This window comes from Melospiza melodia, chromosome 10 (assembly GCF_035770615.1).
Source record: "Melospiza melodia melodia isolate bMelMel2 chromosome 10, bMelMel2.pri, whole genome shotgun sequence".
In the NCBI taxonomy this organism is placed as follows: Eukaryota; Metazoa; Chordata; class Aves; order Passeriformes; family Passerellidae; genus Melospiza; species Melospiza melodia.
Window position 1 is genome coordinate 13,461,603 of NC_086203.1, and position 25,126 is coordinate 13,486,728.

Genomic DNA, 25,126 nt, shown 5'->3' on the forward strand with positions numbered 1-25,126 from the left:
AGAGGGAAACATTACACCATTGTCAATGCTTTATGGGGAGCTATTCAGTTTGAGCATTGAAAACCAGACTAATAAATGATCAAGTAGAAGTCTAAAAAGACTTAAGAAAATAGATACTGAAAGGTTATGATTGATAGTATTAAACATAAGAAAGCATGGAGCTTAATGTAACACACAACAGAAGTGCAACTACTAAAAACATCGATACAATCACAGATTGATGATTTCAGCAAAATTATCTATGGTAATATAATAAGTGAAGATTAGTAACCTATATATAAATATAAAAAACTACATTGGTCTACACAGTAACATAATGTGCATCTCAGAAGGTCATTTCATACTCTCAAGATGTCCAAATACTTAGAAGCTGTTTTGAAGCAACTACTTTGCACCTTCTTACCCCCAGGAGCAGAGAGATTCAAGTCTCTTTGCAATGCCTGAAACCTGTGCGGATTTTTGTGTGTCATTTTAAGGAAAAATTAATGCATTTAGCTGTTAAAACAAGAAGCACTCTTTTCACCCTCATGCCAGCTTTAGCTATAGCTGGACTGGTTTGCCTTCTTTCTTAGAAGGCTCTTGTTTATTGTCGGGAATAATGGCAGCATCATGAGAATTCTGTTCAGGCAGGAATCAAAACCTCTTTTTTCACTGTCTGGAGAGCATTTATGCAAATTCCCCTAATTCAACTGAAATGAGAAGTGCTTACCTTCTGTTGGTGATGTCTTCAGATGTCTGCAGAGCCCCTCTGTTTCCCCATAAGTCTCTTTAATTTTTACTACTGCTTCTGTCCCTCGGAGTTCCATGAGGGAGCGCAGTTCCTGCAGCGTGCACCCAAACTCTCCTGCATGGTTGGCCTCATTTCTTTGGTTCTTGGAATAAAAATCGCTATTTGTCATGTCACCCATCGTGGCTGGTTTATATTGCTCCACTCGTTGTAGTTGGATACAATCTTAAAACTGTTTTAAAAACTGGAGGACGGGAACCTCGAATTCCAAATCGGAGAAATTAAAAAGAATCCCGCGTGTGTCCGGCGAGCGACGTGGAGGATGCCCCTGGCGTGGAGGGTGTCCCTGACAGGCTGGAGGTCACAGAACGGCTGCTCTCAAGGCTGCAGACCAGCTCCACTCCATTCACCATTTCCCATTATGCTGCACCCAAGCTGTAGAATCTACATGGTCATTTCTTCCTCTGGACCTTTGGGAAGAAGCAGAAAGGGCTCATTACAAGAGGGAGGGTGTCAGACAGGTGGCGGCATCCCAGAGGAGCTGCAGGTGGGCAGCATCCACCCAGGACAACACTGGCCCTGCCTTAGATAAAGCTCTCCAGAGCTAGAGCACCAATAGCAGCGCTGCTGCAGTCCAAAGAGCAGCCGCTAAATGAGATGAGTCATGAATATTAATTAGTGAGCGATTAGCCCGGCGTGCAGGATGCACCCCCAGTACGTGCTCCGCTCCATACAGCCACCCTGAGCTGTCCCCTGAGCACAACAAAGGCTCCCTGATAAGGCTCTGAGCTTAACAACGGGTTAAACCCCACCAATTTTCATTATGGGTTAAAACAATTTTCATTATGGGTTAAAACTGGCTTTTAGCACAAAAGCGGTGAAACTTGGGGGAAAACTACAGAGCCACCTTCAGAAATGCAGAATATATTTAAATACATTACATCTTACAGCCTTGCCTTCTGTGCAAGCGAGCACAGCGTGGATGCAATGGGATGGCTGGGTTGGAAGAGGCAGAGCTCTGTATGAGGAGCCCTTTCCCCTGAGCCCAGTCACCACACACACACAGGATGCTGCTGGGCTCTCTCTTTTTCCTTCTTTTTCCCTTTGTTTTATTTTCTTTTTTATGTGCAGTGTTGAACAAGTCCCGTTTGGACCATCTGGGAGACAGTTGATTACTTGCTAAAGCCAGCCTTTAAAACCTGTTTCCCCTTCCCATATTCTAATGAAGTTGGTTTAAATACTGCTGAAACCAGCTATTATATTTGGCACGCAGAGTTTTAACAGAGATTAAAGGTTTCTTTTTTGCCTCAAGCGGGTTAGTGCGAGTGCACTGTCTAATCTAGAGGTCTCAGAATCGTTTTCATAATAAAAAAGATCTTTCAAAGGGCACCCCAGCAGCCTAATAACTGACCAACCTGTCACAGGCAAAGGTCACACATTGAACTTTCTAGGCACAGCATTGCCCAGTGGAAATTATATATAAATGCCCAGATAAAGCACATCAAGAGGAGCCCAGTGCCTTTCAAGTCCCGGGTTTATATTTGTGCAATAATTTTAATCTCCCACCCAGCTACAGCTGATGTAACATGTAGGGTTTGCTATTTCCACTCTCTAAAGATGTTGCCATTGCTCTGCAGTGACAAAGATCAGGCCTGTGTGAGCACTAATTTGGAGTTACCTTGCTCAATTAACAAAACTGAACCTCTACCAGCCCTCTCCTTTACAGGTGCAAACCTCAACATTCCTTTGATTTCTGTGGAGGAAAAAGTTAAACAAAAAAAAAAAACAAAAAGGAATTTCAAGTTTCACTATGATATCACAGCCCAAAATTCAAATACCAGCCAACTGCTACACATTTCCTCCACCCATCCTATTTACTGATGTATCTTCTAGTGCTAAGAACTTCTGCCATCCTCAACTTCATGTATTGCTTTCCACATTCACGAGATAAGAATTTTGGCACAAAATGTTTTTTGTGCTGAAACAACAAAGAGAAATTTGAAGTAGCAATTAAAAAGGGTTTTTATTTGCCAAGCAGGAGATGGTGAACCACACTCTGCTCTCCATGGCTGCATCCTGGGCACTGCTCAGCCTCAAGCCATCCCCAGGTACACCCCTATAACCAGCAGGAAGAAAAGGCCTTACTCACACTACTGCTTTGTCTTTTTGTAAACAGGATGGATCAGAATTCTGAACAGAAATAGCATCAGCCTGCAGCATTATTTGGGGAAAAAATTGCAGGCCAGAAATGTCACAGATGCCCAGTGAAACAGGCTTCATCCCAGGAGGCAGCACAGGGCTCCTCCTCCCTACCAGCAGCATCCCAGGCTCAGCCTGCTGCCAGCCACAGCAAAATGCAGATTGAGATCTGATTGTCAGAAAGGCTACAGTGATGATAACAGATAGCTGAAATAACAGGCTGCTCTTTACTTCCAGTGGTTAAAAAAAAAACAAAATAAATAAAATCAGTTCTTAAGTGCAGTTCAGGGTTTTGAAAGCTGGGCATCTCAAGCAGCCATGATTTTAAGAGAAAAGAAGATGGAAAAAAAAACATTGCTTAGTAAAAAAAAATTCAAATGTTGCTCCAGAATAATAAAATTGTTCTTAAACTGTTCCATAACACCACAGAGAAAAGACAATTTTGAATGTTTTCTGAGAAGAACCATCTACCAATTTCATTTCTGATGCAAAGGTTACTAAACACAGCATCAAAGACATTTTCTCCATGATCATTCTGTGGGATGTGTCCACTCCTCTCAATCAAAGCATCTCTTTAGGCTCCCTGTGCTATAAATTAATTTCTTTTCTTCCATTCTTAGAAATTCATTGTCATTTGTCAGCCACAGCGCTGACAAGACAGTGCTGCTGCTTTTCAGCATGACTCATTTGCCTGCTTAATTTTTAATTTCGCCTCCAATTAAATATTAACCAATAAACAACAAATATGAAGTTTACACTTCCTTCAGAGCTCCAAAACCAAATCTCTGGCCGTCTGTGCTGCTCATGACTCACCTAATGCTGTGCCATCAGGGAAACACCACCTCGTGGTTCTGAGGGGCAGATGGAGAAACACAGCAGGCCCGGAGCGTGACTGACATTATTCCCTGCTCATGCAGCTCCCCAATCCCCTGGAACAGGATCCTCAGGCTCCATCCCATCCAAAATCTCTCTTAGCCAAAGCCCAGGCTCCTCACCGGGCTGGCAGGACTGACACACCACCACCTCATCCCTCTTAATGGTGAATATTGAATATTTCTTCAACAAAAGCTGAGGAATAGAAAAATTGTAGCTGGCACGTGGCAATATTCCCATCATGGGGCTTTGCATCTCCAAAATACGTCCAGTTACCACAAATGGGGAAATGAGGAGTCTCATCCACAAGAAATCCCATTATTACGCTGGGTGGGGAGTTTTTTGTTTGCTGGTTTTTCTGGGTGGAGGTGAAAGAGGGAACTATTTTACAAAAACCTCACAATATTGATATTTTCAAGGTGTTCTAAGTGAACTACCGAGAAATTCTGATTCAAGGAGGTGATACTGGCACATTTTTCCATCAAAATTATCTGACATGCTAATGACCCAATGAATAAAGTGAGCTGGATGTCATGCTCTGGGCGCTGCTTTCACTGCTCTATCCATGGTGGGCTTCAGTGGGGTTTAATCCATAACCAAAACCTTCCTGGAGCATAAAGAGGCACCATCCCCAAGCCCTGAGAGCACAGGGTTTGCTTTCCACACAATCCTAGAACAAGGAACCTCCTCCAAATCCTCTCCAGATTTGGTGTCATCATTCCCTGTGAGAAGAACTTCTAGGGAAAATGTCCCTCCTCAGACACGTTCAACAAAAGAGAAATAAAAACTCCAGTAAATTAATTTCACACACAATAGTAGCTGGTTTTCCCAGACTAAAGCAGTCACTTTTAATGAAGGTTATTTGGCTTTACTTATTCTTCCCAATGCTTCTGAAACTAGAAAACTGAGTAAAAGAAGTCCCAAAGTGCAGTTTGTAAACAACAGATTGCTGTGGAGCAGAGATAAAATCCCAGCCCGCTTAGATACAACTCAGGTAATAAAAGACTTCACGCACAGAACACCTGAGCAAAAAAAAAAAAAAAAAAAAAAAAAAAAGACACCATCCTTGTTTTCCTCATTTAAAAGTCAGAATATCAGTCTGGTTCTTGGTCTGGAATCTTGTCAGAGATGCATTTTTATTGTACAAATGCAAATAAACTTGAGCTGGCTGTTTAGTTGGGTTTGTTTTTTTTTTTAATTTTTTTTCCAGAGTTGCTGTGTCTGGGGGAAGAGGCTTCCAGTCCTGTAGAGCCCAAGTCAAATATTTTTAATCTCCTAGCTGCTTAGAGGAAATGCATGCCAATTAAAACAGAAGCAATTTGGATGAGCTAACTGCAGGCCTGCTGGGAAAACTATTCTTTGATTTCCCTAATCAGGAAAAGTCTCATCTTGGAAGCTTGTAAATATTTTCACAGTGTGTTAGAATGTAGATATCATCCCCAAGTATTCTGACATCTGATTTCATTCAGGCTTCTACTGGCAGGAAAGTTAGCAGCAACTTAATGAACCAGATTTCACCAGAACAGAATCCCAAGGGTTGCATTTCACCGTCCTAAAGGTCTGGACAAATAATGGATTCATCATGAGTCAAAAAAAAGGTTATATTTTTAATTTTTCTGTTTTCTCTAAAATTCTGGCAAGCCTGATTTCAGAGTTTGCTGTGAGGAGCTGTTTGAATTACAGGTGAAATGGTGATTCCCTCTCACTCCTCGTGCAGCTGGAAGGTGGCACACACAGCTGCTGCTCCAGGAATTAAACTGAATTAAACTCAGGGAATTAGCAGTTCCCACCCCTCCATGGGGAGCATTTCTGCCCCACTTGGACTTTATTTGGCAGGAGATAAAATTCCAGCTGAACCCTATAGACAGCCCCTGAGTAAGGGCTGAAATACACATTTTAGTGGGTGCATAATCAGATTCTTCTGTATTCACTGATCCTGCCACATTTTTCCATCAAAATTATCTAACATGCTAATGACCCAATAAACAAAGTGAGCTGGATTTCATGCTCTGGGTGCTGCTTTCACTGCTCTATCCATGGTGGGCTTCAGTGGGTTTAATTCATAACCAAAACCTTAATAAAGCAGGACTGGAAGCAGATTTAAGGGAATTTTCCCTTGAATCTGAGCAAAATCATCTGAGATATTTTGAGACTACAGTTCCTGGGAGCAGCAGAGGATGCAAACCTTACAGCTGACCTCTGCAAGGGGAAAAGAGTTGAGAAGGAAAGCCAAAACCTGCTCTGTGGAGGCCTGCAGATATGTGAAATAAATCAGGTGTGGCCCAGCTGTGGCATCTTTGCGCGGCAAATCCAAAATGCCCGTCCATTTGGGAACACAATCTTCATGGAGCAGAATGAGGAAAGGATTCTCTATCCAGCAGCCAAAAAAGCTGATTAAATGTACCCAGCAATGCCTAAACTCACACTCTCTTAAAAAAAAGTCAACCATGCTGACTTTGAAGTTCAATTATCAGCAATGCACAAGATGCAGAAGGAGCTAAGGAAAAACACCATCTGAATAAAAGCTGGTTGGCACCTCACAAAGTGTGAAATTTTTGTTTAATGCCAGGAAGCCAAGAGCAGATAAAGAAAGAGAAACTGAACTTTGTCACTGAAGAGTTCTCCGAAAATATTCCTGACTTCATGCCTCCATTTCCTCGTGAATTTCAAGTTGATTTAAGTTAATCTCTCCATCTATAAGGAAGCTGTGGCTGCCCCTGGATCCCTGGAAGTGCCCAAGAACAGGTTGGACAGGGCTTGGAGCCCCCTGGGATAGTGGAAGGTGTCCCTGCCCATGGAAGGAGCTGGAACAAAATGGTCATGAGGGTCATTTCCAACCCAAACCAGTCTGTGATTCTGTGCTCATCCATTCATGATGAGCACTCACAGATGAGACATTCATTCACTTGTTGTTTTCAGAGAGAAATGTATTTCCCCTGATAATGGGATGACATTAAGACAATTAAGTTAAAGTATTATTTTAAAAATATTGCAAAATGAAAGCATTAAAAAAAAGAAAAATCACAGGCAACTGCCTGTTACAATCCCTTAACAGCTGTTCCAGCCTTTCAGCATGAACCTGAGCCTCCAGTCAGTACCAGTTTCATTATCAGGTAGGATAAATGAAAAGGATTCCATGCCTCCTGTATACCTGTTGAATATTTCAAGGCAACAAAAGCCTTGTCACAAGAGAAATTTTTATTAAAGAGACACAAACTATCATTAATTTCAGCTCTAAAATAAGCATATTTACCTAGGATTTCTACCAAACAGAATCTTGCACAAATGGGCTGATTTCTCTCTTTTCCATGTTGTAATGAGGGGAGCTAAAATGAGGTCTGTGAATTAAAGTCCCTGCAGCCCCTGCTGCAGTGCACAGCTATTCAGCCACATCTGATCCCAAGCCTTTCCTCTGCTCCTCGTGGAAATGGCTCCAGCAAAGCCAAATGAACTCCTGACAGCAACAAAACTGCTTTAAGGGAATCAATTCGGGCCCATTAAATAACAAAATGACTCCATCAGTGACTTCTGGGGGACTGCAGCAGCTCCTGCAGATGAAATCCTTCCTCCCCTGGTGCCAGAGCCTCCCTCTCTGCCTGCAGAGGTGGGATCTGCCCTGAAAATGAGATTTTCCCACTAAAGGCTGTCCCAACCATCAGTTTTCAAAACTCTCTCTCATGCTCTGCCGGTGCTAACATGATTTTATGATGTTTTGCTTCCAGTGCACAAATGAAAGGTTATTTTCCACCAGCCATTTATTCTCTTGAGGCTCCAATTCCCCACTGCAAAAGGTTTGGGGTTTCTTTCATTCACTGCCTTCCTGCACACCCCATATCCCCACACTTTGGGGTTGTGTTTCTGGCCCTGAAAAGACCCATTCTACACCTCTATAAACTTTAGAAAATTTTCATTCTACATGTTTCCATGTAGAATTGATTTTACGCAGCACAGTTGTTGCAAGGAGCGTCAACTTCCAAACTGCGTTATCAGTTTAATCAAAAACACAGCCGGTAAAAAAAGGATATTTGGACTTCAGACAGCATTAAATAAAGCAGATGTGGAAAAAAAAATCTAAATTAAATTCTCTAAAAGCAGTAGGTGATCAGGTAAGGAACATTTCCCAGCACTGATTCCTTTTTTGTAGCAGAAACACCTAAAAGATGTACTACAGTGATGCTACATCACAGAGGGATGTTGGAGAGCAGCTCCTCACCATCATCAGAGAAAATATTCAAAATTTCTTCCTTGGGCTGAGGTGCCTTTCTTTTCTACCCCAAAACTATAGTTCTGTCCATTCGTTACAGTTTCAGACCCAAGGAACAAGGATAAAAAAAAATCCATAAAAGAGGAGCCCAAACTCAGCAGGCTAAAATTCAGATCTTTACTCTGCTTCACTAAAAGCAAATTATTGGCACATGAACACTAAAAAGATAAGGCATTCTACATCTGTCCTTCATCTGTGTGTTTCACAGAGTACCAGATTTCTTAAGTCTAGAATTTGAGTTACCATGTGACCTTTAGCTGATTATCACTTCTGTGCACACAATTTCAGGGAGTTCCAGAGTCTGTGTGCCTAAAATACCCAATTATAGCTCATTTTATCATAAAACTCTCCAGAACATCTTAAAATAAATAGATTTTCCAGCTCCTTCCAACCTAAAATTCCATTCTAACCTTTTCCTGCTCCATCCCACCTAAAATTTTTTTGCTTTTGTTCAGTCTCTGAGTTTGGGTCCTAATTATTACTTTTTTTAGTCTGTTACTAATTATTTCATTATAAAAAAATTAAATGGCCTCTCTAATCTTCACACCTTGAAACTAACCCAAATATTTAATACTTTGGTAGAAATTGCCATTTCTCCTGATTGGTCACATCCATCTTGACCTCTTTTCACTTTTTTTCCCTCAGATTTTCTAACAATATTTTACAGCACTTTCCGTCCTAAAAACTGAGATTAATGAAGATAATCTCACCTATATCTGAAGCACCTATCAGGCTTTTAATCAATAAACTGCAATTTCATTTCATTATTCCTCTGTGCTCCCAGCTCTGCCTTGAAGGCTGCATCAGCCCATGACTGGTTTGAGAGCTGTGAAATGGGACTTGAAATATTTCCAGTCCTGGACAGGATTTTGTCATAACAGCAAACTCAAAGACTTAAAGGAGGCCTGGACTTGATTACTTTTTAAATAAACTAGAGATAAATTGAAGCATTTTCCTGCCTTCTTAGGAGCACAAGGATGAGGAAGTGCAGCAGAAGTGCACTCATTAATGTGAAATAGAATTTTGATGGATTGCTTTCACTAAAACGTTGATAGGTATCATGTTTTCCATAAATATGGATCTATGGGATAACAGAGAGAATAAAAACCTGGGGAAATCCATAACTGGCCAGCTGTAGAGAAAATAATTTTGTTGTGTCATGATCTGAGCTCTGGAGGTTAAAGCACCTTTCCACTTTTAACATCCGTGCTATTGTAGCACGATCAGTGTTGACACTCATATCCCTGAGAAAGAAACTTCAATTTCTACATAACAACCCAAGGGAGACCATTAAGGGAAAAGAAAAAAAAAAAAAAAAAGGAAAAGAAAGGGAAAAAAAAAAAAAAAAAAAAAAGGAAAAGCAAACCCTGGCCTTGTTCTGCTGTTCTCTCTGTCCTTCTGTCAGCATCCATCGCATAAATCACCCAGCCATTAGCAGGGAAAGGACTGCCTGACTGCTGCTGTCTATAAAAGTCAAGAAAATCTAAGCAGATCTAACAGACCTTTAGCCAAAAGACAGGAGACCAAATCACACAGATATGGAATCAGATTGCTGTGTTTAGCCAAAAATGCAATAATTTCAGAGTTATACATACAAAGTCTTCTATCTACGAGATCCTTCAAGACTGACAGCAGAAAAATCCAATTTTCCAGGAGTTACTCTTGTTTTTCAGGTGTGTGATTGCTCAGCAGCTGAAATGCTGAGCATCAAGCAGATCATGAGAAACAGCTGGTCCAGGGGGAAAAAAAAAAAATAAAAAAACAAAAAAGAAGAAGGATAAAACCACCCTCCCTAAACAAACTAAATCTACTCCAGTCTTAATTTGCAGACCTCTTTTCTGCCACCTTGGTTTCACTATCTGAGGAATTTTATCATAATATTAATTAAACGAAGCCAAATACTGAAGCTTTTAGTGCAACACCATTGGTTGTTAATGAGATCCAGAAAATGGAGCTTCCATGCAAAATAAGTGCGGGCAGAAGAAGAAAAGAGGAAGGAAACAAAATATAAAAGTAAATCATTTGGTTGTTAAAAAAACCCAAAAATATTTAATGGCTGAAGAGAAATATATATTTTGCCTCCTATATATATATATACATACAAGTCGAATTGGAAGAGGCACATTTTTCCCTTGCACCATTCCCATAAAGGCTGAAAAAGTAAACTGCAACCTATAATCTCCTTTTGTGAACATATATCTACATTTTCTTTTTGTTAACAGTGAAAAGAACTTTTGTATATTTTTCTTAAAAAAATAATTAAAAAAAATTCTTACATAAGGGTAAGCTATTTTATTCTTGGGATGAGATGCAGTTCTCTAAAATGAGAATAGAGAGACCAAATTATAACTAACAGGGACCATCTCAGAAATATTTTTGCTGCCACCTGCACATTTGATGGCAGGAGATCGTTTTAGTTAACCAAGGGCATAATCCCAGCCTGTCCTGCTGTGTGCCTGCACACTACAGAGCATTCCTATCCCACCTCACCTATTTATCAGCATTAAAAAAGCAGCAGGTGAAAGTATAACAAATTTAAAATCAAGATTTAATAGGTTATAAACTGCTAAAAATAAACTGCCAGTAGTTTACCACCAGCAGTACACAGAGCAGAGTTCAGCTCCTTTAAAAGTTGGCATCTCTTCAAGCTCCTTCGTGCTACTGAACTCTCAGACCATCATTATGCAAGGACCAGAAGTAAAGAAAAATAACTTTTTAGCTTTGCTGCATCTGAAAAAAGCTTTTTCCCTTCAAAAGATGAATTTGCTTCAAGCATATTCTGTTATTTTTTTGCTAAAAAAAAAAAAAAAAAATCTAAGTTTTTTTTTACTGTCACAGTTTTAGAAATTTTTCTTATAAACCAACCCATCTTTGCCACTAAAGAGAGATCCAAACCTGGCCAGCTTTGAACTCCAGCTCCACATCCTCAGCCACGAGCTCGCAGGTAACAAAAAGCCAGAACAATGAATTGCAGCTGAAGTGATGATTTGGGCAGAATTCCTTTGCAGTTTTGCAGAGGGTGGAAGGGAGAGAACATCCAGCCCGTCTGTCCCCGGCTGAAATGAAAGCCAAGAGGCCCCAGCCCTCCCCAGCTGGCTGATTCCTCTCACCTGCCAGGAAAACCACAGGTGATTCTGATTCCCTTTAATCAGGGGAGAAGAAAGGGAAGCACTCAGATAGGATGGAACCCAACAGCCCCCTTTGCATTTTTAACTGCTAAGAAAATCAAACATAAACACATTTTCTCCCCTGTGATTCAGAAGATGGTGCCCTGTGAGGCAAGAGGAGCAGAGCTGTTGGGGAGGTGAATCTGCACCACAAAAATCTGTGTGAAAGGAGGAGAGGGGGAAAAAAATCCATCCCTGCAGGACTCGGGTGTACAATGGGAACTGGCAGCCAAGGTCATTCCTGAGAAAGAGAGCAGCCAAAAAGGAGGTTTTAAATCTCAGTGGGCATTAGCTGAAAGACACACAGTGATGTTCTGCAGAGCTTTTAAATAGGACATGCACAAAGGATTCCAAGGAGATGGCTATCAGGCAGACCTATCAAAATACCTTTTTTTTTTTTTTTTTGCCCAGGTTATTGTCATCCACGGACAGTCACGAAATCATTTTGGACCAGAAATGAATAAGTGCAATTTGACAGGAATCACAGCCAGGCCCTGCATAAATACCTGACCAAAATGCCAGCAGCATCCGAGGGGGATGAGGAACATCTGAGAGCCCCCAAGCAGAAGGAAGGAGGGAGAGGGCCCTGCCCAGGAGCTGCCAGGGACACTTGCAGAGGGCACTGGGCACCGTGGGACTCCAGCTCCTCTCCCTGGCACCAGCTCACACCACCTGGCCCACGGGAAGGCACTTTGGGGACAGGCACATGCAGGCAAAATGGCACATTAATGCTAAAAGCTGGCTCGTTAAACCTAAACATCCAACAGGAAGAATAAAATAAAATAAAATAAAATAAAATAAAATAAAATAAAATAAAATAAAATAAAATAAAATAAAAATAATAATAAAATAAAATAGAGTTTGGGAAGACAAATTTCCAAAGCCAAGTGTTCTCTGCGTTCAGCTTGAGGGAAAGCATCAATTTTAGCAGAGGGAAAATAAAATAAAAAGACCCATTCTTCCCTCAAAAACGTACATGAGTACAGACATTACTCTCTTTCTGCTTCACAGAAGCAACATTTGGAAAGCGACTTAACCTTTCTATTTTTATCTGGGTGCATTCAAATTACCAATAATGTACAACATGCTGTAACCAAACCACTGATGTAGGGTATAATTTTCCCTCAAGCACATTATCCTAGCTGGTGGCTCAGAAAAATAAGCTGATAAAACAGCAGCAGACATCAATTGATGGATAAAAAGCCATCAAAGCTATGTAGAATGCTGCTGCCCAACCTTAAAATCATACAATTAGCCAAAAAATACAAGCTGTAGGACAGGACATACCAACAACCATGCATTAGCTACGGGGTCGTCCCAAAAATCCTCCTACAAACACATTTTTAGGCAGAGCAGCAGATTATCGCCTCATAATTTAGCTATTAACACACAGATTTATTTTAAAGCCATCATCATGCCTGGTACTTTTATTAAATATCTTCTTCCCTGTCAAGTTCAATCGGGATCTCATCCTAACCATGATGAGCTTTTAATTTTCTGTGCTATTAATAGCAACTTAAAAATAAAATGTTCTCTTTTGAAGCTATAAAGCTGTAACTTTCTTTAGGAGCTGCAAGGGGGAAGAGAGATTAATCTTCCTACTCTGCATCTCTTAAGCTACATTAGTTATCTGCATATATGGGAAAAAACCCAGGAGAACAGGGAAGAAACAGGAATTTTCTCTAAGAATCCCTTAATATATCTCCCTGTAAGGATTTCACATGGCTGCAGCACAGAAATGAAGAATTACCAATATATGAAAGGAATAAATATTTTAATTGCCAGGTAGGTTCTGCATCCTTCTCAGTGACCCTCGTCAAGAGATAACAGATTAATGAATGACATAATTAGCTGCAGGATGCACAGAGTCCTGCCCAGCAAAGCTCTTCAGCAGCTTCTCAAATTTCAGCACAATTGGGGTCCTCATTAATTGCCCGGCAAATGAAGAAAGATGGGAAGCTGGAGATGAGGCTCGTGGCCCTCTGTGACCATCTGACACAGGGATCAGACGCTTCCAGCTGCTCTTCCTCAGCTGCCTCCTCCCAGCAAGGGCAGAAGGGAAGGTACAAAGCTGTTCCAACCCTCTCTGGGTCTGTAGGAGCAGAATTAAAGCAGAGGGTTGCACAGTCCCTTTCAGCATCCTGCTGCAGGGCTGCTGGCACTCACAAGGAGTGACACCAGCAAGGTCAGCTCCAAGGCTTCCATCAGAACCACAGGGCTGCAGAAAAGCCCAGAGAAGGCTCCAGGGAGAGCTCAGAGCCCTTCCAGTGCCTAAAGAGGCTCCAGGAGAGCTGGAGAGGACGGGGGACAAGGCATGGAGGGACAGGACAAGGGGAAATGGCCTTAAGCTGGAGAAAGGCAGATTTGGATTGGATTTAGGAAGGAATTTTCCCCTGTGAGGGTGGGCAGGCCCTGGCACAGGTGCCCAGAGCAGCTGTGGCTGCCCCTGGATCCCTGGCACTGCCCAAGGCCAGGCTGGACATTGTAGCTATGATATTTACTGAAAAATCTTTTCTTTAAGATTTTTTTATCTTGAGAAGCTGAGAAGCCTCAAGAACAAAATGTAAACAATGTTTATCTGTTGCTGTAGGATGCAACAGGTGGATCTGTGATTGGTCTCATGCAGTTGTTTCTAATTAATGGCCAATCACAGTCAGCTGGCTCGGACTCTCTGTCCGAGACACAAGCTTTTGTTATTCATTCTTCTTGTTTTTTCTATTCTTAGCCAGCCTTCTGATGAAATCCTTTCTTCTATTCTTTTAGTATATTTTTAATGTAATATATATCATAAAATAATAAATCAGCCCTCTGAAACATGGAGTCAGATCCTCATCTCTTCCCTCATCCTCAGACCCCTGTGAACACCAGCACAGGACATTGGGGTTTGGAGCACCCTGGGACAGTGGAAGGTGTCCCTGCCATGGCAGGAGTGGATTGAGATGCTCTTTAATGTCCCTTTCCACCCACATCACTCTGGATTTGCTGATTCCATGACCCTGGGACACAGCCCAGGCCCTGGGCTGCTGTGGGATGTATTCTCTGTCAGTGCCTCCATGCTTGTGTCCTCTCTTTAGGATATGGGCCCTGCCACAGCCACTGAGGCCTATCTTTATCTAAAGATTGGAACACTGAAGTGTGTTTTAATGAGGGATAAACTGAGACCATCTGGATGTCTCAGCTGCTACAGAGCATGATTGTTTGCTGATTTTAACCATGGCTCTTGCGGAGAACATAGACCTGTGTTGCACAAAGTGCACGAGCTCAGCTTGATTTCTCCTCGTAATCAAATGTGTTGACCTAAAATCTGTTTCCAGCAAATTACTTGTCTGTTTTGGGAACAGCTCCCTCCTCATCTCCTCAGCACGGTGATGGGGATAAGCAGAGACAATTGAGTTGAAAAGGTATTTTTGTGAGGGGCTGACAGAATGAAATCTCCCATTTTGGAACACGACCGCCATTTACTCACAAACTACATACCAGGTGCCAACTCAAATTAAAATCTGGAATTTTCTTTTCTTTTTTTAAATGTTTTTTATTTTTTTTCTTCAAGGGTTTTTGTTCATTGTTGTTGTTGGGCTTGTTTGTTGATTTTTTTTTTCTTTACAGAGATTTGTTGCAAAAAAATTGGTAATTAATTGATCCCATTTGAATGGTGGTGGCATGGGGACAATCTGCATTTCTTCATGTACATATTTCAATGGTTAAGTGTTCTGAGTACTGGATGACCACATTGCAATTAAGCCGCAATGGATCATTTGTTGATCCTGCACATATCCTACAAGATAAATAATGAGTTGCTTTGGGAAGGTAAAGTAAGAAGTTACTCAAAACCACCACAAAATTAATGGTGAGCAAAAGAAACTGTGAAAATAATTCTGCAGATTAATTTATTAGAATATTGTCTAGACAGCTGAGGTTTCTGTCAATTCTCAAATTAAACAGAACCAATAGGGATCAAATCCAAATTTCCCATGTTCCCACAGATTTTTTTCCGTGTCAGAAGACTACAGGAAACATCCAAATTCTAAAACCTTCAGCAAGCTTCTCAACTACTTTTCAAGAGAGCAGGCCTGGGTCTGGAAGTGGGGATGGAGTGAGTCTGCAGTGACTTCCTCCCAAACACCTCAGCCAGCAGGCACCATTAACAATTCCAGATTAGAACATTCTGTTTCAATTAGTTTAAGTGCTGTTAATTATGCATTCACCAGGAATGACACCTGTGACTTCAAATTCCAAGCAGATCCAAAAATTAAAAAACTAAAAGCAACAACTGTTCTTGTAAGAAGAGCTACTCCAGGGATACTGAGATCAGAAGTAATTTAGCATATTTTAGCATGGTTTTTTCACCCTTTTTTAATCTAAATAAAGTTTCTGAAAAAGAAATTTCTATCTGTTGCTTTTACCTCCCAAAAAGTGATCCAACACAGAACGTTCTGGCTGTTGAATATAAAGTGATTATTTGAAAATGAAATCCTATCCTGTGTTCTTTTCCTATCAGAGTATCAATAAATGCCTAAAAGGGAATTTCTGGCTGAGGTATCTTGAGATGCTTGGGAGAAATACCCCCCAAAACACCAAGATAAGCTGACTATTCCCATTTATTAGGCTCCATCTGGTACCAGGAGACATTGCTTTATTCATTTGTTGGGCTCAAAACCCTTTCAGGGACAACACATAAATACCTATAAAGGTTTCAGTTGGCAATTTCTTTGATTCCCACTTCTAAACCCAAATGATTTGGATCACTGGAATTCATGTCACCCATCACCAATGGCCATCCCAGATGTGCTGGAAAGTCACATCCTTTCCTCTGACACCAGGCCCACAAATATTTCACACTGAAGGATTCCCAAAGAAATTAATTCTGGCATTAGAAGTGTGGAGGCATCCAATGGACCAATAAAATTAAATCTCTCTCTCTACAGGTTGAAATGATAGTGAGGAATTACCAAATTCTCCAAAGGTCCAGGCTAGTGCTGAACATGCCTAAAACAACTAAAGTTATTAACCACAATATTATTAACCTGAAATATTATTGGTCATATCAGTGTCTTGCTGTATTCAAGGTGTACCAAGTTTTAAAACAAGTTTTAAACACTGGGATTTCCATGATTAATCTGTTTGAATCAAACCCTCTGCATTGACATAACACCTGAAATGTGCAAGTAAACAAAAGACAAAATCCAGCTGTTTCCAAGGTTTTCACACCCATCAACTCCTACATATTTCCTAGAGAAGCAAACTCACACCTCCTGCAACAGCTTTGGGTTTATTTGTCATGTTTTGTGAACCCATCTGAAATAATTCAGACATCAGAGAATTGAAATTACCATGCCTCTAATAGCATTCAGCAATCTCCCAATCTGTTATAATCAGAAATCTTACAGAGAGAGCCCCCCCACAACAATCTCCAGAATAAAAGGGAATTGTCAATCCTTTACATGCTTAACTGCAACCCCCAAAAAATAAAAATACAAGCTTATCTCAGAAAATTAAGCAAAACTGATCAAAGCAGAGCCCACGTCTCTGATTTGCATGCACCTAACCCACATGCTATCACAAAATGCAGATCCAGCCCACTCCTGATGGCAGTGAGCAGCTCTGCCAGGTTGGGGATTAAAAAAACAAGATCCCATCTCTTGCTTCAGCCCATCTCAATCTGGTGCTCCCCATGTAAATCAATGCAGGTTTTTTAGCATTTTAAATCAAGACAACTTTCGTTCACATATGCTCCTGTGATTATTGTTTTGCCTTCTTTGAAAATGAACAGAAAACACTTCCTCAGATGTGTTCCTTAATCACCTTATGTTTATCTTGCTTTTTGTCACTTCTTGCAAGAACAAAACTTCCCAAGTTCTAACGCAGCCATTTTAAAAAAGACTTACATTCCCACTGTCAAAAATTATTTGTGGAAATAGAGGAGTGGAACAGACCCTTCCCATCCCTGTAACAGCAACTCCAGTGACCTTGAGGAAAACAGACAAATAGGAAAAACACAGAGCTGCCATCTAAACCTCTTTAACTCTTCCTGGGAGCTGCATTGTCCAGTGTCACCCTGAGACTGCCAAGAGCATGTACACCTCATTTGGAGGGGCTGATGCCTTTTTGGACTACCTAAAACTAGAGGCCAGTCATAATTAAGGGAATAAAAAGCAGTTCTGTTTATTGAAGGGCCTGCAGGTACATTTTGGGCTACACCCAAAATGGATAATGAGTCTTTATTTTTATAAGTTTGGTCCATTTGCATACTGGGGGTTAATCTGCCAATCCCAGCTGCAGGCAATGAAGTCATTGAGCCCAAGTTTGCTCCCCCCAAGTCCCTTTTGTTCCCATCTCTGGGCCCTGAGGCAGTGAGGTGTCCTTGATTGCCAGGCCTGGAGAGGAATTGTTGTGTGTGCCCAAAATGGGAAAGCTGCAGCTGGCGCTGGGTGTGGGGTTTGGAGTTACACACCAAAGAACTGCAGGAGTGCAAATAAATGGAAAAAATAGAAAAGCATAAATGCTAAGGCACCATGGGAGCACTCCTGTGGCCCTGTGTGTGCTCAGGCTGTGCACTTCCACCCCAGTCAGGAGGCAGTGACACAGACAAAGCTCCGTGTGTGTGTTTGCTCCTGTTCAGCTGCTGCTCTGCTTGACCTGATCTGCCACAGGCAGCAGAGTTTATTTGCTGAATCTGTTTACCCCACTGTCAGTCAAGATGTAGGATATGCTTAAACAGGGAACAGTCAGATTAATATAATTGAGCTGCAGCTCAGAGCAGCCAGGGAGCCGTGCTGGAATGGCAAAGCACTTATTCCCTTCTGATTAAAACCTCCCCAGGGCTGCATCAGTGTAAAGACACCAAACCAGGGATGCACAGGGGACCCAGAGATGGGAGCCTTTCCTTTTGGGAGCAGCTCACCAGCTGGAGAGGAAGGAACACGGATCACACAGAGATAAGTTGCCATTTTAATTGCAGAAGGAGCACTGGTGGGTTTGTCATTCCTTGTGACAGAGTTTTCTCCCCAGAGTCACATTGTGAGCACAGCTCTGTTGCTATTGTGTTAGACATTTCATGCAGCAGGGTGACAGCCCAGCACACAGATCCAGAGAGCCTCATAAACAGCCTGTTCTCATTGACTCCAGGGAGACATCCCTCTCTGCTCTTCCACAACAGATCTGCTTCTGCCCTCCCTGTCCAAACACAACAAAAGAAGCAAATCAGTGGCTGAAAAGTCCTCAGCACCATCAGACCGACTAAAAACCACACATTTCTTTGTGCTGGCAGTGCTATTTCCAGCACAGGGCAAAACAGACAGGCAGCTTGCAGGTGGCATCCTCCTGCAGGGACCAACACTGCTGGCACAGATGGCACAGGAAAAAGGGAAATGCTGGTGCTAAATCCATTTGCTGAAGCCTTTAGGAGCCTTTGCACTTAAACTCTTCGGTACCTCAGCACTACAAATCCCAAAGTTGGAAGGGCTTGTCCTGACTCACAAGTTGTGAGGGAAGTCACACAAAGAGTGAGGTTCTCGTGGTGGCAGAGGGTTCCTCAAGGCCTGGCACCAGAGCTGTGGCTGTGGCTGGGAGCAGAATGTCCCCAGGGAGAAATGCTGTGTGCAGCTGGAGCTGCACCACACACACCAGCATCCCACAGCTGGGAAACAATGACTTGGTGCCACCACTGACTTGGTGCCACCACCGACCTGGTGTCACCACCGACCTGGTGTCGTCACTGACTTTGTGTCACCACTGACCTGGTGCAGTGATTTCAGTGACATTTGCCCTAGAAATGAGCCCTCCAACTCCACGCAGGAGCCACCAGTGGCACAGCACACAGGAACTATTTCTGTATCAGTGCAGAGCTGATCTTTGCCTTTTCTCTAGCCTAGATTTTGATTTCCCCTAAGTGATCAGTGCTGGCCTAATTCTACTCCCATTTACATCAGTCAAAGCTTTACCATCAACTTCAAAGAAAATGGATTTAACCCAATATAGTTCATTTTGATAAATTCTCCTTTAAGAGAGAAGGACCTCTGCTTCTCCAGCAGAGGATAAGATGATGTATTTTTACACCAGGCTTCAGAGCCAGATGACTTTGCTGTGCCCTACATTCACATTTTGGGTTTGAGCAGCACTGCAGCTCACAGCAGCTCGGCTCTGGCTGTGTCTCAGCCAGGCAGGAGATTTCTCTGGGAGAAAACATCAGGAGCCCCAGTGCAGGTTCACACTCAGCACACACAGGGCAGGAACAATCAGAAGGCTCTGGAAAGCTTCCAGCCCCAGCAGGAGCACTTTGAGGCCAAAGGCTCAGCCTGAATCCAGTCAGACACGAGAGCTGCACAGAGCCAGGGCTGCTCCCCACCATTGATCTGCCTCTAATGCACCCAGTGCCTGCTGATGGTGACATTGCAAACTCCACTCCTACCTCTTATCTCCAGCATCTTTTCATTTCCCATCCCTTCCTAAATAATTCACTCAGCATAACTGGTCTGTGTCTTATCCTCAGATTCTTATTTCAGTTGCATACATTTGGATTTAGACCTTTTGGATTATAGCCTTGGAGCTGTGCCTCCCCCTTACAGGGACCTGAGTGCAATTGTTAAGAATTCCCTCCCAAAATGAACCTTCCAAGACACTTTGTTTAACATTGCATTAACCAGCAACTTCTTATCAAGAAAACATCCCTTGGAAACAAGATTCTGTAACTAATTATCTGACACATTAGGCCTAGGAAGTTCAGTCCAACTTAGCCAGCAGCAAATCCACTATCAGAATAAAATACTGAAAAGGAGCACTACAAAAACCCTTCAAATGAAACTCAAAATTCAAAATGAGGGCATTTAACTAGCAGGAACCGCAGTGGTTTAGGCTTTTCAGCTTTTACAGACTGTTGCAAAAGGTATCTCAGCAAACACCACAGTGGCAGGAAAAGGAGCAGCACTGAAGGACTTCAGAAGGAATTTCTTCACAGAAAGGGTGATTAGATATTGGAAGGGGCTGCCCAGGGAGGTGGTGGAGTCGCCATCCCTGGAGATGTTTAAGGAAAGCCTGGATGTGGCACTAGGTGCCGCTTGGTTGATAGGGTGGTGATCAGTGATAGCTGGGGCTTGATGATCTCAGAGGACTTTTCCAACCTAAATGATCCTGTGATTCTGTGCCTTATTGGAAAACGTCTGATCAGAGCAAGAGCAACCCCAACAGAGTTCAGCACAGATACTTAGCAGGAAGGGAAGACAGATACTGTTGTAAATGCAATTCAAATATTTCAGCCTTTATCCAGCTAGAATCCCCTTTAATAACTATATCCTATAATTGTTGGAAACCCTCTGTCCACAGGACTATCTCACTCTGCCTTTATACACAATGATTTCTTTCCATTCTTTCCCCCCTGTATCCCAAGATGGGGGCAGAACCCTCCTGACTGTCAGATCTTTTGGGGTGACACTGCAGCCACCCCAACTTGGGCTGGCTCATCTGCTTCTATCCTTCCTGATCTGCTTCTGCTCTCCCTGATCATCTTGTGCTCTCCCTGATCATCTTGTGCTCTCCCTGATCTGCTTCTGCTCTCCCTGATCTGCTTCTGCCCTCCCTGATCTGCCTTTGTCTTTCCTGATCTGCTTCTGCCCTCCCTGATCTGCTTCTACCCTCCCTGATCATCTTCTGCTCTCCCTGATCTGCCTCTCCCCTCCCTGCCCATCCTGTCCCTCAAGCCCTCTCAGGGATAAAGGGACATCTCTAAGGCCACAGAATGATGGTGACACTTTCCTCTAGCAATTTTCCTTTAAAACAGAGTGGGGGTAGAAGTTTCCAACCAGTTTTCATCTCTGTAACCTCATCGAGCCCACCCTACATTTCAGAAGTGACGCCTTGTGTTAATTGAGCATGTTTTAATCATAACTCATTTTCCTCTTTACTCACATCTCCCCCTCAGACACAGTCCTTTATCAAGATGATTATCAGATGCATTATTTACTATTTTATGGTGCAGGAAGAACTCACCCAAACGAAGGTGACACTCACAGGAAAGGTGCTTTAACAAGAGACATTAATTAGCAACCACTGTAATAACACCACAGCAACAAGTGTCAAACCTCCCTGCATGGACTCAAGCAGTCAAGATTAAGTTAACATTTTTTCCTTATTACCCTGACTTTTATATAATTTCACACCATAAATGGAAAAGTCATCTAGAAATTTGGGGCAGGTCATTTATCACTGTTGAAAGCAACTGCATAAAAATGTCTGAGATGGAAGAATTTCAGTAATGTTTTCTGAATTCCCAGCACAGGACAAGACTGTGCTGCTTTCACTCCTCCTGGTTCAGCACTTTGGTCTTACCTGTATGAATACTGCTTGCTGGGATCAATTAAAGCAGCAGAAAATCACAAATCTATCATGGAAAGATGTAAAAGTCTCATAGAGAGTGGCCAGTAACAGCCCATAATAACAGCTAAACCTGAGCTGCCATTGTAAATCAGAGCTCCAGGACTGCCAGAGGACTCAGTGAGTCCACAGGACAGCACCCACAGAGGTCCCATCACACTAAAAGTTGTCCACGACTCACAAAAGCACAGGCTCAGGCTTCCCTGCATTCCTGCTTGGAAAACCAACTTCAAACCAAACAGCTCCCTTTTGGCTTGGGGGTTGGTTTTTGTCCCAGTGTTCCCAAGAAAACCATAGGATGATTTAGATTGGAAAGGAGCTTTGAAGGTCATCTAGCCCAGCTCAGTGCCAGCTTCAAATGTGGAACAGCTTGCTCAGGGTCATGCCCAGCTGAGCTCGAGCCTCCCCAAGGATGGAGATTCCCACCCCTGTCTGGGCCACTGCTCCCATGTTGGAACACCCTCCTGGTGAGAAAGCTATTTATGTTTGACCAGAATTCCCCTCACTGGAATTACAGCTTTTACCTCAAATCCTTTTGCTGTGCACCTCGGGGACGAGTCTGGATTTTCCTTCTTTTATGACCTCCACTGGGGTAAGTGAAGAAAGGAATAGAAGCACATCCAGCCCTTCTCCTGAGTGAGGAACACTGACATTGCCAAGGCTCTCCCTGTGTGCCCCGTGCTCCCACCTTGGTGCCCTGCTCTGGACTCCCACAGTCACCAGAACCTCTCCTGTACTGGGCAGACTGGGCACAACTCTCCAGAAGCAATAGCACAGAGCAAGGAAGTTAAAAGGAGTGGAGAGGGCAATTTTTGACAATTATTGAAGAGTTCAATGCCCAAATCTTGGCTCAGGTATCTCAGATAAAGCAGTTAATGTGCACCTGCCATTCCAGAGTGCTTTCCCTGAGCTCACAACACCTCCACTCACCCAGAGCTGCTGAGAGCAAAGGAAGAGTTGGGATGAAATTTGCCAAGTCCCTGGGAAAAGAATTTAATTTTCAGAATCAAGAATAAGTCTTCACAACCGGTACTGGAGGAGGGGAAAAAAAGTTTCCATACAGTGAAGGCCATCCATTTAATCAAAACATTAATCCTAGAGTGAATTTTCTCAACATGTTTGAACCTCAAGGTCAAAAGTTGAAAATGCAGATTAAATACATTTCTTATATATAGGATTAGTCACAAAAAGAGATTGTTTTAAAACTTGTTTTCCTTCAATCCACAAAGTATTGGAATTAAGGGACTTTAAAAATCAGCAAAGGAGTTTGATACATTTACAAATCTCCATTCACAGCCCTATCAAGATAGCCTTGCTAAAAAGAATTAATTCTGATTATCGGGAGGAAAAATTGTTTGCCTGCTTTAGCAGGTTACATAATTCCCAAAAATACTTAGAGCAATATTAAATGCTGCTCTATTGGAAGTTTTACATTGTAAAAAATAATGCAATACCTAAAACTGAACAGGACTATTTAGGATCAGAGCAAGACAGTGGCAGATTATTAATCACTTCTGCCTTTGTTTCATAAACACAATTTGAAGAGCGAGGCTTTGGTAAAGGCATATGCTGAGAAACAAACACAAATCAGAGCAGAATTCAGAAATTAACAACTCAACCAATTTCCTAAAGGCCAAAACTTATCCAGAGGGGCTCTGCTGGGGGAAAAGTGCACTGGGAGGTGGGCAGGGATCCTGTACAGTGGTGGGAAAACAAAGGACTAAAATAATCAGCATTTCAGTGGGGCCACAGTGTCAGTAAAGAGAGAACCTGTGCATGGAGGCGGTGGCTGTGATCTTTAACCAAAATCAAACCAGCACACACCCAGAAAAAGCAACAGGGAGGCAGGTGGCAGCACAGGTAACACGTGGTGGCACCTGCTGGCGTGGGAGAGGATTTGAGTTGAGCTCTGAAGCATCTTCCAGCATCCCCTGGGGCTCAGGGCAGCGGGGACGGAGCAGCCCCAGCAGGCTGGATGAGCTCTGTGGAGAGGGGAGCTCTGCCCAGGGCCCCAGTGGAGGCACTGCTGTGTCAGGAGGGGCAGGCAAGCAGGAAAACTGAGAAAGGAGGAGTCAGCAAAGTGGCTAAAGAGCAAGAGATGCATTTAAGGCTTTGCCAAGTATCTGCAACCCGAGGGAGAAGGCAGGGGAGGAGTGGGATGGATACAGGCCTTCACCCTGGGATTCGGGTGGAAGGAAAGCTGCCAGCAGTGCTCTGCAGCACACATTTCTCATGGGTTAGAAACAAACACCCTCATTTCTGCTCCCTAGATGTATTATATTACATTATATAGCCACGCTCCCCAGGAACAGAGCACCCTGGCTGTGCTGTGCACTGACACCTTGCTGGCCAAACCCAGCCTGGGTGCTCACAAGAAGTGAGGGCAGGGAAGCTCAGAGCAGGGCTCTTCTAAAGGCAAAGCCAACTTGGGCAACTTGAAGTCATCCCAAGTGTCAGAAATAAAGGCTGTACAGCTTTCTGAAGCACATTTTTTGCTGGATGAATGTGGATTTTGCAACACTTGCAAATCCCATTAGCAGCAAGGAGAGCTGTAGGACTCGGTGCACGCAATGCATTATCACTGAAGTGACCCCTATTTAATTACTGAGGAAAATGCAAACACTTCCCAGCTGATTTTTACAGTGTTAAATAGCTTACAAATTGTTGCAGAGATGCTTTTCCTGGCATGCATCAGGTCCAACACTTGAGCAAAGTCATTCCTTCACCTCAGCTGAAACCTGGGCCCTCAGTGATCAGCAACTGCTAAGAAATTACACTGCCCTTGATCCCCACAAAAACTGTGCTCATTCTTTAGGATTTCACTTTAAAAACCAGGCAATTACAGCTCCTTCATGTTCTATTTTATGGTTCCAGTAGTTTTCTTAACCTTGAGAAAATTTGGCACTGTTATTCTAATTATGAGAAGTGGGAGTACGTGAAATCTTTCCAGCGAAGGAGAATCTGAGCTGGCAGATGCATGAAATTCTATCCTGCAAAATGACAGAAGGGGAAGTAATGGGACACTAGACCTGTCACTTACCCAGGTAAGTGCTGTAAATAAAAAACTACATTCTTTTAAGCTCATTCAGCTCCTGATAAATTGACACCAAGTATGGATATTGTTACAAAATGCAGCTGCAGTAACTCGAATTGCTTATTTACAAAACCTGTTGTCACTATAACACAAAGACAAGCTGTGTGTGTGTGTGTGTGTGTATGTGTTTGTGGTACATTTAAAGCCCCAAACTCCAGAAAGGAAAGACTCCCATGTGTGTCCTGGCACAGCATCATAGATGAAAAATGCATGCACTTTGCTGCTGAGCTCACAAGTTGGGTTACAGCCCCATGGGAGGATTGGGGATTTAAATACCCCACTGGGCCTTTTCCATCTCCATCACTGCCCTGGAACCCAACATGCACAAGTCCCAGATGCCATGAAGGCTTTGTAGCCATCACTCCCTAAAATATGGAGAAAACTGAAGCACTTTACATTTTAACAATTTCCCATTAAAATCCTCTAGTTTATTAAGG

The 25,126-nt window shown here is 42.7% G+C and overlaps 1 protein-coding gene across 14 annotated transcripts in view; it reads right to left on the reverse strand.

Moving 5' to 3' along the window:
* The window catches only part of ATP2B2 (ATPase plasma membrane Ca2+ transporting 2), a 407,966-nt gene that overhangs the window by 174,588 nt on the left and 208,252 nt on the right, over positions 1 to 25,126 (reverse strand). For all 14 annotated transcript variants that reach the window (XM_063164432.1, XM_063164430.1, XM_063164426.1 and 11 more), the window contains one exon: positions 710 to 1,197. In XM_063164432.1, the coding sequence (XP_063020502.1) occupies positions 710 to 908 (199 nt within the window). In that variant the 5' untranslated portion in view covers positions 909 to 1,197. The remainder of the gene's footprint in view (positions 1 to 709; positions 1,198 to 25,126) is intronic.